Source organism: Bacillus rossius (assembly GCF_032445375.1).
Source record: "Bacillus rossius redtenbacheri isolate Brsri chromosome 4 unlocalized genomic scaffold, Brsri_v3 Brsri_v3_scf4_2, whole genome shotgun sequence".
Taxonomy (NCBI): Eukaryota; Metazoa; Arthropoda; class Insecta; order Phasmatodea; family Bacillidae; genus Bacillus; species Bacillus rossius.
In genome coordinates, this window is record NW_026962011.1 from 24,383,230 (window position 1) to 24,396,639 (window position 13,410).

The window sequence follows — 13,410 nt, forward strand, 5'->3', positions numbered from 1 at the left end:
ATCTGTAATTGTACATGGAAATAAATACATAATACGGACTTTTGTTTTGCTTTCTGGCCACGTGCCGACAACCTGCCGGTAACAGGGGTGTGGGACGCCTTAAGAGCCCACATCACCTTCTGTCAGTGTGAGCGTGCCCAACGCTGAGGGCGCACAAGTTCCTGATAAGTTTTGACTAATTAAGAAGGGTCTGATCTCCCTTCCACAAGGGCGTCGTCACGCCTTGAGAGGGGTCTCCGCCTCTCCGCCGGGTCCATTGTGCCCTTTTCATGCGGTGGCGCTCATTTAATAACTTTTCACAACACGTAACCCTACGCCATACAACCACTTCAGGGAAGTGATGGAAGACCTACATTTACCAACATACAACATTAATATTTATTTAAACAAAACATAAAAAAAAAAAAAAAACTAAATCTTTCTTCAATTTTGAGGTGTGTTCAAAATGGGGCTGCTCAAAAGATACACTGAAAGCAAAATGGATGGCGATGTGAAACATTATTGGGGATGTAAGCTGATAAGAACCAAGGAAGGAAAAAAGTTACCACGAAAACCTGATTTCAACATCTTTCCAACCTTGAGCTTGCCTGTAAACTACAGCTCGGCATATAGGAGGTATTGTGTCCAAGCGAAAGGAGCCACTCACGCTCGAAGCCAGTGTCCTTGGGGATGCTCTCGCGAAGGTCGACGAACCGGGCGATCATGTGGGAGATGTGATCGGCACGGGTGATGCCCCGGCGAGAGACGGGCTTCTTGCAGAGAGGGCAGCGTGGGCCAGGCCGGTCCTTCAGGATTCTGGAGATGCACTCCCAGCAGAACAGGTGCTCGCAGCGCGTCAGCACCGGGTCCTTATAGTCCTCCAGACTGCAACGTCGCCAACATGCAACTCCCCGTTAAACAGAGAGGCCACAAAACCAACAAAACACTCACGTGCAGACAGTGCCATGGACAGAATTTTATCTCTGGGATGTTCTACAATGATAGTGCAACTTACGCTTTGGCCTAAGGAAAAATTTCATTGGTGACTTTTATACATAATTACTAATTAGTAGGAACAAGATATTATGGTGAATTGCAATAAAACCAAAATAACTTTAAAAAGCATGCCACCAAACCATGTAACACCATAATGCAAGTTAATACACCATAAAGCACCCAAGTGCAACTGAAATCACAAAATAATCAAAAAATGAACTGATATCACAAAAACTGATTAATTTTAATATATTAAACTAAAGGAATGTAACATATTTACCATAAAGGTTATATCAAATTGATGTATTAAATAGGTAGAATTTTTTACATTATAGCATTGGTAGATTTTTCAAACAAACCATTACTTGCAAATTTATTTTTATTGTTCTGAGTAGTGAAAGGCTTGTTATTACAAATTATTATGTCGTAAAAGAGCATCATATGTAAGTCACAATAAACTGTTTTGGTGAATTAAGTACCTACTTATTATGAAACATTTTAGTGTCATATGTCTAATAATATGCTCTAACTATGCATAAATAAAGTTCATAAAAAAAGTAAAACAATAACACAGAAATCTCTTGTTTTAAAAATATTAGCCTAAAAAAATAACAAGATATTGTCCTTACTAATTCAAAACAACATACTTACACGATAGGATATTTAAAAAAAAACACAAAATATCAACAATTGTGTGGTCACATATTTTAGTGTATGATTATATGTTTTAGTACTTCTATGAGAGGTGTCTTGACACGAAAAACAGTCCCCCTGATTCTGAAATGATTTATAATCTTTTCATTACACCAAACTGCATACCACAAACTCTAAACGTACACGACTGGCTGGGTGGCTGCTTCCCACAGTCATTGCTCATTGAACATCACTGTGCTGTGAATAGCTCGTTCTCTCAGCCAGTGGAGTAGACCCCTGAAGCACGCCTAATACAATTTTGTGCACATCTGTTCATGCCTGTAACGTTGCAGGGTTTTGTTTCCAGACATAGCTCCTTAACAAAAGTTGCTTGTTTTGGCATTTCCTGCCATTCTTTAAACTAATGTCCCACAATTTGCAAACTTGTATGTCCCCTTTTTTATGTAATAACTATGAGATGATTATTATTTATTCTCACATATAATAAATAAACACATGAAGTCCACCTGCATATCTTGACAGAATTAAAATTAGTAATTTTATTACAAATAACAAAACAAAAGAGTGTGTGTACTTATGTATGTGCGTTAGAAGTTATATTTATTTATTGCAATAAAAAACTAACTTTAATTTTGATTGCAAAAAAATAAAAGAAATAAAATAATAAAAGGACTGGAGTGATATTATAGATACATTTGATAAAGTATAAATTCAATGAAATTAAAAAAATTTAAAATTAATAACATAGTAATTTATAATGCAAATATATTATACATACCGGTACATAAATTCACTTGTATAAATATACTTGAAAATATAATTTAAAAAGTTTAATAACATAATTTCTATCACTCATATTTATAATAAATGTTTTTAATCATATGGATGAGTATTCATATCAATCACTTAAGTATATGATTTAAAAGCACATATATACATTAATTTAAACATGGCCTTTTTTCATACTGTTCATTTTTGATGCATGCTGTGCAAGCTCTGTAAATATTAATTCTCATAATTTTTTTACAATGCCCCAAAAGAAGTATAATATAATCTCACTATATAAACACACTTGAAAATGAACTTGAAAGAGTATATAAACACAATTTCTATCAATAACTAGCTGGCCCGACAGTTGTCCTGTCCAAATTTCAATAAATTTGTTTGTGATTATTTTGCGAATTTGTGAAAAGATATTGGAAATGTGTAAACAAAGTAAAAAAGTTAAAAGAAATGTATTTCTGAGTGATTGTTGTATTTATTAACAATTTTGGCCAGATTTAATTTGAGGATGAGTAGATGTTTAGAAGTATGCCAATTTGTAAATTTTACAAACGAGATTAATTCTAATAGCAGTACACCACTGAAATGATGGAAATGCATAATGTGTCTTGAATGTTTATCATCTTGGAACCATGTTGTTTTTGTTTCAAAATGTAAGTCACAATTTCAAATAAACAATCAAAACAAAGAAATTCTTTGATTAGATTGGTGTGCTGAGTCATCAGTGCTTCATTCATCACAATGCTTTATAATACACAACATTTTTTTTTGTTTTGTTGTCTGGCATGTAAACAAAGTTAATGGTTTTCCAACACGGGAACAGTTAGATAGGTCGACTCACACATTGTTGAACAATTGAGGCAGTAGTAATGTACACCATTCCAATTATTATCACCATGTGAGTGTATTACTTCTTCTTGCAGTAATGTCAGACAGAAGTATTAAAAGTTTCTTGAACGAACTGTACAAGGATATCAAAACTCTGTTGCAACAGGGGCGACAGAATTTTATCCCCTTGGAAAGGGTACCTTTCAGGATTTTCTGTACAATGACACAGCAGAAAATAAACTGGAAATATACCCTTTCCGATTTCTTAAAATGTTTTAGTTTTAATGCAAATATGTACTGGAAAGTTATCCCCTCGGAAAGGGTACCTTTCAGGATTTTCTGTACAATGACACAGCAGAAAATAAACTGGAAAGGTACCCTTTCCGAATTCTTAAAATTCATATTATTTTCTGCTTTAAAATCGTGAAAGTTATCCCCTCTAACATAATCTAACCTAATTTAACCTAAACTAACCTAACCTAACCTAAACTAAACTAAACTAACCTAACAATTCCGAGCACAAACATGTCGCAAACTGGAAAGGTTACCTTTCCAAGGGGATAACTTTCAGGATTTTAAAGCAGAAAATAATATGCATTTTAAGAAATCGGAAAGGGTACCTTTCCAGTTTATTTTCTGCTGTGTCATTGTACAGAAAATCCTGAAAGGTACCCTTTCCGAGGGGATACCTTTCCAGTGCATATTTGCATTAAAACCTAAACATTTTAAGAAATCGGAAAGGGTACCTATCCAGTTCCTACCCAGCTACACTACCGCCACCATAATTCTGAAAGGTACCCTTTCTAAGGGGATACAATTCAGCCCCCCCTTACAACAAACGTTACAATCAAGATGTCCAGCAAAACATAGCCCGAGCCCTGGTTACGAAATTTGGCAAGGCAGAACTGAAACATTCGGGAAAGGAGGGACAGATAGTTTTTAAGCAGGGCTCACTCGGATGGCTGTGGCCCTCACGGTAATGAGTCGGTAGCTTGCTACATAGTGTTAAGTTGTAAAAAGTAAGGTAATAATTGGGCTCACTCCGGGAGGACTGGTACCCGAAGGAACAAGTTAGCGACTCAGGTTCAGGCTTAAGTCCGTTTGGGTTCACTTGGGTGGGCGTGGCCCCGTACGTGGCAATGGGTCACTCTGCAAATCTCTCCTCAAATTTGACGATGAAATTAGGTTTAAGTTAGGTTTAGGCTAACACGGGTGGATGCTGGATTCAATGCATGTCATTTAGTTTGTTAAGGCTCACGTAGGGTAGGAGGGCCAAGGTGCAAAGTCTCTGTCTTCATGAAAGTTGTAAATAGTACACAAGTTTCAAGTACGGAGTATAGGAAATAACTATTAAAGATAATTTTAAGTATTTTGTCCTAAGAGTTAAGAAAATGGTTGGTGATTCTCCCTATTTAATTTGAGTACTCTGAAAGTTTATCTCTGAAAAATTTATTTAGAATTCTTGCATTGAATATTTAATCTAAATTGTTCAGATTAATTTTACTATTTGAAAATTTTATAATAAATGTTGATTTTTTAAAATTAGTGTTAAGTTATTTTGGATTTATCTTAGCTTTATGGGTCATAAATCATACCAACAGAAGCGTCCTGTACAGGGTGTAAACTTACTGATTCTGTAATAGGTACTTGTTTTGGATAGAATTATTATTAAAATCCTTGCCGTACCAGAGGTAAAAAGTTGACTGAGATTTTTGTGAGTCCCCTACATTGAGTAATGAGTTAAAAGGGAGCGAATAAAATTTTTCCACCCATATCAATTGGTTGGAGCTTTCCCTGTCTAAAAATTTACTTTCAGCACATCATTTTACTACTCCTCCATTACAATATAAAGCAAAGCAAAGCAAAGCAAAAAAAGCAAAGGAAAAGTGTAAATCAGTTTAGATGAGACTGCAAACCAAATTAATACTGAGTGTTTCTGTACAAATGAAGGAGTTGAAGCAACAGTTTAATTGGCATAGTCTGAGCTGCCTGCCCAATTGGCCTTGCATAAACAAGCACCTGCTCAGTCAGCAAATCTTGCAGGTTGCTCGCAGGTTCCAACTGGCACGTTACGTTTTAGGTACGAACACTAATGGCCCTGCCTTCTTGGGCGCACATATCGTATGTAGAGCTTCAAGAGAAACCACTAAATAGGAAAACTGTTCACGATCTCAAAGTGGTGTCTGTTTACATAAAGCATTAAGAGTATCTATCCGAGGGTGGAAGAGTAGTTCTATTTCCATACTTTGTTTTCAAATGTATTTTTAGGAGAGTGAAAATGGCTAAACCACGTGTTTTCAGAATAGGTACTTTTTAGACATGAAATGCCCATTACAGATTCTTGAAAAAACTCAAGGGACTTGCATAACAACTTTATCTTCAATTCTCTAACATATAATGTTATGCTTACTGCTCATCTTATGGTTGCCCTATGCACAATGAGAAGACTGTATGGCAGTTCAGAACTTTGCACTTAGAGATGATCTTGCCTCATTAGAACAAATACACCCCTGTCTAGGCAGACCCCTTAAATTATTCTTCATATAGTTTAAGTACAGCAAAAACCACTGGTTTCAATAAAGTTGTAACCTGCATTGCTACAGATTTTCACATTAAAATAATGTTTGTGCTTATTGAATACTTACATCCTCATACCTCATTGCATAATTAACAATTTACTTTCCAAAAAATCCCTTATGTTATGCACAGTAAATATTTTTCATCTGTAAAACAAAAATATTTGTTACATACCATATTACACATTTAAGAGCATTCTGAAGTAGCTCAATAGGTTCACGAAGTTTAACGTGTGCTTCCTCAACTGATGTCATTATGGACCACCTGTGAACATTGATAAGAAACTACATGACAGTATATGTTCATCTTAACAATACAGCCAGTACATCTACACACAAATGGCAAAATACACAAATACTTAATTTAGCTAGTGTTTTTGTGAGTTACCTTCTCTATGCAGTTACACACTAAATCCTATAAAAATGTTATCTAAACACTAATAATGTATATACATCATTAGTAGAGACAAGATTATATGGTGAATTGCGATAAAACCGAAATAACACTAAAAGCATGTCAATACACAGAAATTCAAGTTAATCCACCACAATGCACTGAAACGCAAATAAAATTATGAAACTAATCAGCATTTTCAATCAAAGCTTACCTCCAATGACAAATATCAAATCTTTTAAATACTAAATTAAATGAAAATAATTTATTTAGCATAAAGCTTGTACCAAATTTTATGCAAAAAAAAAATTGGAAAAAGTATACTTATTTTTTAACCTTGCAATTTTTTTTTTGGTATTCATTGTTACTCTGACACTTTCTCCCTTATTCAGTCTCTTTAATGCCTGCAACTTTTGCTCCATAGACAAGTTCATGGAAGATGCCATCGCACAGTACTGTCCAGCACCCACAAACTGTGAAACAGCTCTGAATAATACAGTATGCGGTAACTAACATCGAGTTACTCAATGCGGTTAAGGAATCGACCAACACTGACAAAGGCTGCAGGTAAACTGAAGGGCCTGAGCATGTGCCGACATCAGACATGTGGTGTGGAGGAGTGGAGTGTGGTCTGAGACAAAGGAATGCAGGACCTTGAACGGGTCCGCGTGCAGATTTTTTTTTCACCCTGCTAGAGTGTGACCGAGTTATCCGGACAGCTGGGTTATCGAGTGCAGGGTTTTCGGAACTCTAATGTACCTGACGAACCAATTCCAAGACTTCTTTCTTACGTTTTTATACTACAGGATAATTTTTTATACTTATAATAGGCTAAATTTGACATGGTCAAATGTAATTTGAAAGAGATATACTATCCACATGAATGTGTTAATTTTTAAGTTAGAAAGCTAAAACAATACCACAAACAATTTCCACGTGATTTAAGTGGAAAGTCTGCACCTAATTTATATTTAAAGTGTGACTATTAAATTAAGTGAAGCATCAAGCAACCAAATGTAACTAAGCAAGAGGCTATGGGAAATTTAAGTTTCATGACTTCTAGCACCATTAATGTTTATTTTGTGACTTTTGTGATCAGTCTTCCAGTTTCCTTACTTGTGTGTGACTTACATGACCTACAGTTACACTGTTTTAAGTAAGTTTTTGTTAAAGCTAAACAACCTATACTATCGAAAAATGTGTAAATTTATAAACAAACTTAGATGATGACAGAATTGATTTCAGATTTATTATCATAGAGTTCAGCCATGTTGTGTGCTATGTTTTAGTATCTATATTGCTACCAAAAATAATTTATACCTACAGACTAAAATATTCACTTGCACTTACTGTGATGTATTTCAACAGTTAATTATTTGAATGGTAGTGGTAACATCTTTACACAACTGTAGGACAAAATAAATAAAAAAAAAATAATTTTCTCATGTCTTGCTTGTATAGCTGTAAAAAAACACCTGACTCAAAATTGTTTCTTATGATATGGAAATAAATAACTTTGAAGAATTTTAGGTTAACATACAACTATGCAAACACTTAAGTACTAAAAAAAAAAATTGAAAGAATTAAAGCCAACTAAAAAATTATTTTTTAAAAAATACATTTGACCTAACATATCATTTGTGTAATTATGGTTGTAATAAATAGTTCATTTGTAGTAAAAATAATTATGAAAATCATACATAACTTATATGTTATATTTAATTAAAACAAGTATTAAATATATTGAACTAATTACTATTTACATGATAATGATGGTTATTTAACCTCATGACTTTGGATCACTATATAAAATAATGGTTAAAAACAATACAGTGGAAATAGCTGCTGTGGTTCCTGTTATACTACATTTAACACACATTGCAGGCTGAGAGTAAAATTTTTGAATCTCTAACAACATTTCGTAAGGGATGTAATTATTTCTCAGTAGCGCTGTCTTTACGAAACTTGTAATATTGATGACCCTTCAGACCCTGTCTACCCGGGCACATATACTGTATGCCTTCAGAAAAAACTGCACAAGATATCCAAGTGATGTTTGTTTAGGAAAAGAAATTAAGAATACGCAGAGTATGGATGAGTGATTCTGTTTCTGTACTTCGTTATTTAACTTTATTTTAGGAGAGTAAAAAGGGCTAAACATATGTTTTCAGTACTTTTTTTTTTAACATGAACATCTGTTGCAGATTCTCAAAAGCACTCTAGAGACTGGCATTACATTCCCATATTATGCTATGGTTATCGCCCAAATCTAATTGTTGCCTTATTAACGATGAGAAGACTGCACGCCAGTTCAGAGCTTTGCCCTTAGCGGCGATACCATGCTAGCAGACCAGCAAGTGTGATGAAATCATTCCACCTTACTAACACAAATATACCCCTGACTAGGCGGGCCTGTAAGTATATTACGTAAAGTGGGAGTTTAGAATATCTTAGTCGCCTCGTGCCACAATCATATCTAATAACACCAAATACTTTTAATCAGTGGTGTGTAAACACACGAGCTTTGGGAAAGAAACATGTCTCGAGTATAAGGGGGAACTAATGGAACATTAAAAAAAAAATTTAAATAAGACTTAATAATCATTTACGATGGTGAGAATCAGACTTACTGGAATTATCTGAACCTAAAAGATTTTGATTTCAACACAAATAAGACTTTCGTCATTTGTACCCTTTCCCATAAAAAAATCTCATGCATCCTGGTACATGTTACTTATTGCACATCCATATGTAATTTAAAATAAAATATAAAAATAAAGGAATTAGTTGTGGTTGTGATGCAAAGCTGTATAATTACCAAAATATATTTGATTTTGAAAATATATGTGTAAAACTTTCAGGAACATTGTTCCAGGGAGAAAATGTTCTGTGTAACATAACCATTTGTATTTTAATGTAAAAAATTAAAATAAAGTAAGGGTAATGTTGACATCCAAAACATTATTCATGGTACTTTATCATTTATAAGAAAAGATGAAATTGAGATTTATTAAATGGCATAGATAACTAAAATGAAAACAACAGTGTAGGTCAGTGCATTAGACAAAGTAAAAGTATTATTAACATATACGATCATAACTGACTCTGTTTCTTTCATGAGTTTACAGTGTAACATTTTCATTGCTCTTTGCTAACCTGTTCCTCATAACATTGTTGCAGAATCCGTGGAACAAAGATAATATGCACGGGGGCATTGTCACATTTTGATGAGGACGATAGCATTATCATTTTCAAAGTTATAAAGTCATGAGCCACGAGCTACGAGTCTTTCCATATATATGCCCATTATCATCTTTTGTACCATTGTGTTTGAATATACTTTCCTTATACGATTCTGTGATTGAATGATTTATGTGATTAGGTGTTGGAATGGTGTTTCCTTTCCTGTCTGTTTGACCTTTATATGCAATAAAATATGAAATATATCTTTTATTGTTCTGATGCTGACCGCCAATACTCCCCCTGGCTTCACAGGCCGTTATGCCTCATAGACGCCTCACCAATACGTGTGCGATGAACAAGCCTGTGCGTGCAGTACAGCGTAGAGAGTGTAATGTGTCAAATGGCCCGCGCCGCCGATGTGTCAATAACCACCCGCGCAAATTTCGACCTCAAAGCATGTATCACTCCGCCAAAGGTATGTCTGTATTCTTCTACCTGAATGTAATTTACAACTTGTTGAAAAGACATTTAATAATGATTTAATAATGCTTTTATACTGTATTGTTTATTCAACATGTGATTACGTCTAACTTTTGGCCTAGTTCGCTTCCCACACTTGTACACTTTGTGCCCGAAAGTGACCCCAGGCAGCGTGCACCTCCTGGGAGACACGGCAGTCGCCCTTCACCCAACGCTGAGACTTAACACCATGGAGCCTTCATCTTCCTGCCATCACTGAACAGCAGCAATAGTGTGTCTTTTTGAATCCATTTATATCAGCTCTGTGGCAGGCCTCTCTCGACTTGGCCAGACACCGCCAGTCGCTTAACTAATTGTACTTAGCTCCTTTGGGACACATTCCCATTTCGCCCGCATGGGGCTGCCTCCGGGCATCATGTGCAACCAAACAGTTTAACGCTTCATTAACTGGGGCCTTGTAGCAGGCCGCATAGCATACACGTGAGGTACGGGTCTACGGGGCTCTCTGCCCAGCTTACGATGAAGAGACTAGACGGTCTGTAGCTTATTGATTACGCTATGTTGTCTGCGCATATTCTTAGTGTTTCATATGTTAATTCTCAGTGAACTTTCCAGTTTATTTGTACCACGTCCGCCACGTGACTATGAACTTAACGTCAGGCATCATCCGTCATGTCTTAGTGTTTCATGTCAATTTCAGTGAACTTTGTCCGTGTCAGTTAGCGACACAACTGTCGTGAACATTGTTGGCCCCCTGCTTGTGGAATGAGACACATTCGTAAACCACCCGTAAGCAGAATTGCCGCGAATAAGCGGGATGCAATGCACAAAGACGAGTCCCAGAATCCAAAGCTAAACAGGCAAGGATGCGGGCAGCACCAATGTTAAGGGTGTTTGTTACCAATAAAGTCACATCATTTGTGGGTTTTATTCCGTAAGCTAAGGCGTCCTGAATATCCGGAACCGTTCAGGGAGCTCTACCACCAACGCGCCACTGCCTCCGGCCACGTGGCTGACGTCGACTCCTGAGAACCCTTGTGCTCCACGATTAAACACATAGTCAGGCAACTGAACCCACGTCAGTTCAATAGGGTTCAAACGGACGGAAGGACAGTTCACAGCAATTTCAAACTTCAGATTCCATCGCTTGGTACATTAGTCTCATCTATGCGACTTAATTTGCGAAACGCTTCCCTCATTTTGATTTGATGAAATCATGCTGTTGCCGAACGTTGCATTAACAAGCTTTTGAAAGAAATTATGAAAGCGATGCAAGTTTTGGAGGCAAAACAATAGTTGTCGGCGGTGATATCGACAGATGCTTCCAGTTGTTCCCAGAGGCACTCATACAGACATCACGGAATGCTGCATTAAATCGAGTCCACTATGGAATGATTTTAAACAGCGAACTCTTTCAACAAACATGCAGAGTGAGGGTCCAAATGAGGACAATAATTGGATTAGCAAAATTGCCTTGCATAGCAGGAATGTATGAAGAAAACATTTTTAAAATTCCCATGGAAATGAAACTGTTTGGAGACTTGACTGAGACAACTTTTGGCAATTTGTAACAAATGTCAATGCAAGAACTTTCAAAACGATTCATTGTTGCACTGACAAATGTGCAAACATTAGAAATGAATAGGAAGATAATGAATTTTATCTATGGTAACTCTCAAATATATTATAGCACCAATTCTGCTGTCAATGAAGGTCCAAATGATGCCCTCAATTTCCCTGTTGAATTACTCAATTATCAAACTTCATCCGACATGCCATCTCATGTGTTGCTGCTTAAGAAAGGTTTCACCATGTTCCTGAGAAACTTGAACCCTAAAAAAAAAGGACTTTGCAATGGAACTCGAGTGATTGCAGAAGAGCCTGGACGAAATCTGATGAGCAAAAATCATTTCAACATGCAATAACAATGATATAGTTCTAATTCCCTGGATTGATCTCGCTCCAACCGACACAACAATACCTTTTATATTAAAGCGCACCAATTTCCGATAATTCCTGCATACACTATTACAAAAAACAAGGTGCAAGGCCAGTCATTTTATCACGTTGGCATCAATTTAGAGACCCCAGTATTATCACTGTATGTGGCTTTGTCACGATCAAGAGTTGCAAGTCAAATGAAGGCATGAAAATAAATGTGGGTAAGAAAAAAGTCAGGTTTACCGGGAAGAGGAAGATTGACAGGAGGGAATATCGCTGGAGGGGAGACGTGATAAGTGAGGCCACCAGCTATAAATATCTAGGGGTGGTGCTGCAGGGTAACCTGGGGTGGGGGAGCAGGTCGACAAGGTAGTCAAGAAGAGCAGACAGGCCCTGGGCATGCTGGGACGAGTGCTCAAGGGTGGAAGCAGCATCTTACGTGATAAGGCCTATAAAACTATGGTCTGCCCCATGCTGGAGTATGCCGCAGCAGTGTGGGACCCATACACTGCAGTACTTGAGAGGGAGCTGGAGGGGGTGCAGAGGAGAGCAGCTAGATGGGTGAAGGGCAAGTGGAGGAGAATGGACAGAGAAGGGAAGGGGGAGTGCAGTACCACAGAGATGATGATAGGATTGAGATGGGAGAGCTTAAAGGACAGAAGACAGAAGGAGAGACTGGTCAAGATGTACCAGGTGCTGAGTGGAGTGGGAGGATGGGGATAGCTAGGGACACGAGTCAAAATTGGAATGCCTAGAAGTCGGAAGGAAAATACTAGGAAGGTTTTCAAAGAGAGAACAGAAAGGGGAAAAAATGTGATGTTCGTGAGGACGGTAGGGGAATGGAATAGGCTGGAGGAGTGTGTGTCGACTGGGAGTGTGGATCAGTTCAGAAGAAGAGTGCGGGGAAAGCTTGCCACCGGGCTTCTGTACCCAATTGCAGCTATATAATAATAATAATAATAATAATAATAAAGGTGCACATTGAATCGAACCACAGCAAGAAAGATTGACTGACCAGTGACAATGCAGTTTTTTCAAGAGGTTTTCATTTGTAAAATATTAAAATAAATTTAATTTTTAATCAATATTTCGTGTATATTATTATTTTTTTTCAATGGGCCACCTACAACTAGTTATGAATAGTTACTGATTTGCACAAATGTTAAAAACATGAAAGTGAATATTCCGTGGGTATTCACCTATCAGCTTGTTTCAAAATGTATGCAGTTCAACAAACAAAACACACCAATTCATCTGGATCAATACAATATATTATACACAAAACAACTACAAGCACAACAGAAACCAAATTGCAACAATTATTTCAGATCCCGTTCCCGCCAATTGAAATACCAAAAAAGATAACTTGAAACATTTGCACAAAAAATTTACTACGGTTTCATTCTGCTATATACAAACTTAAGTCAAAAAGAAACTATTTTTGGGGTGGCATTCACAATGGAATTTAAACAAAATATTGCATTACAATATTTCACTAAAATATTTTATAATGGTTATTAGAAACTCCGTAGAGTGAATAGAAATGTAGCAAACAAGGCTACTGAGTTTGTCGTGGCCAACACCTCTCATTTCTAC

At 36.7% G+C, this 13,410-nt stretch overlaps 1 protein-coding gene across 1 annotated transcript in view; it reads right to left on the reverse strand.

Annotated features, from left to right (window-relative positions):
* Positions 1-13,165, reverse strand: part of LOC134542479 (uncharacterized) — a 51,015-nt gene extending 37,850 nt beyond the window's left edge. The window contains exons 1-3 of the mRNA XM_063386797.1: positions 13,014-13,165; positions 5,992-6,081; positions 647-864 (exon numbers count right to left, since the gene is read on the reverse strand). Coding sequence (XP_063242867.1) covers positions 647-864; positions 5,992-6,071 — 298 coding nt within the window. The 5' untranslated portion in view covers positions 6,072-6,081; positions 13,014-13,165. The remainder of the gene's footprint in view (positions 1-646; positions 865-5,991; positions 6,082-13,013) is intronic.
* Positions 13,166-13,410: the final 245 nt, after the last annotated feature.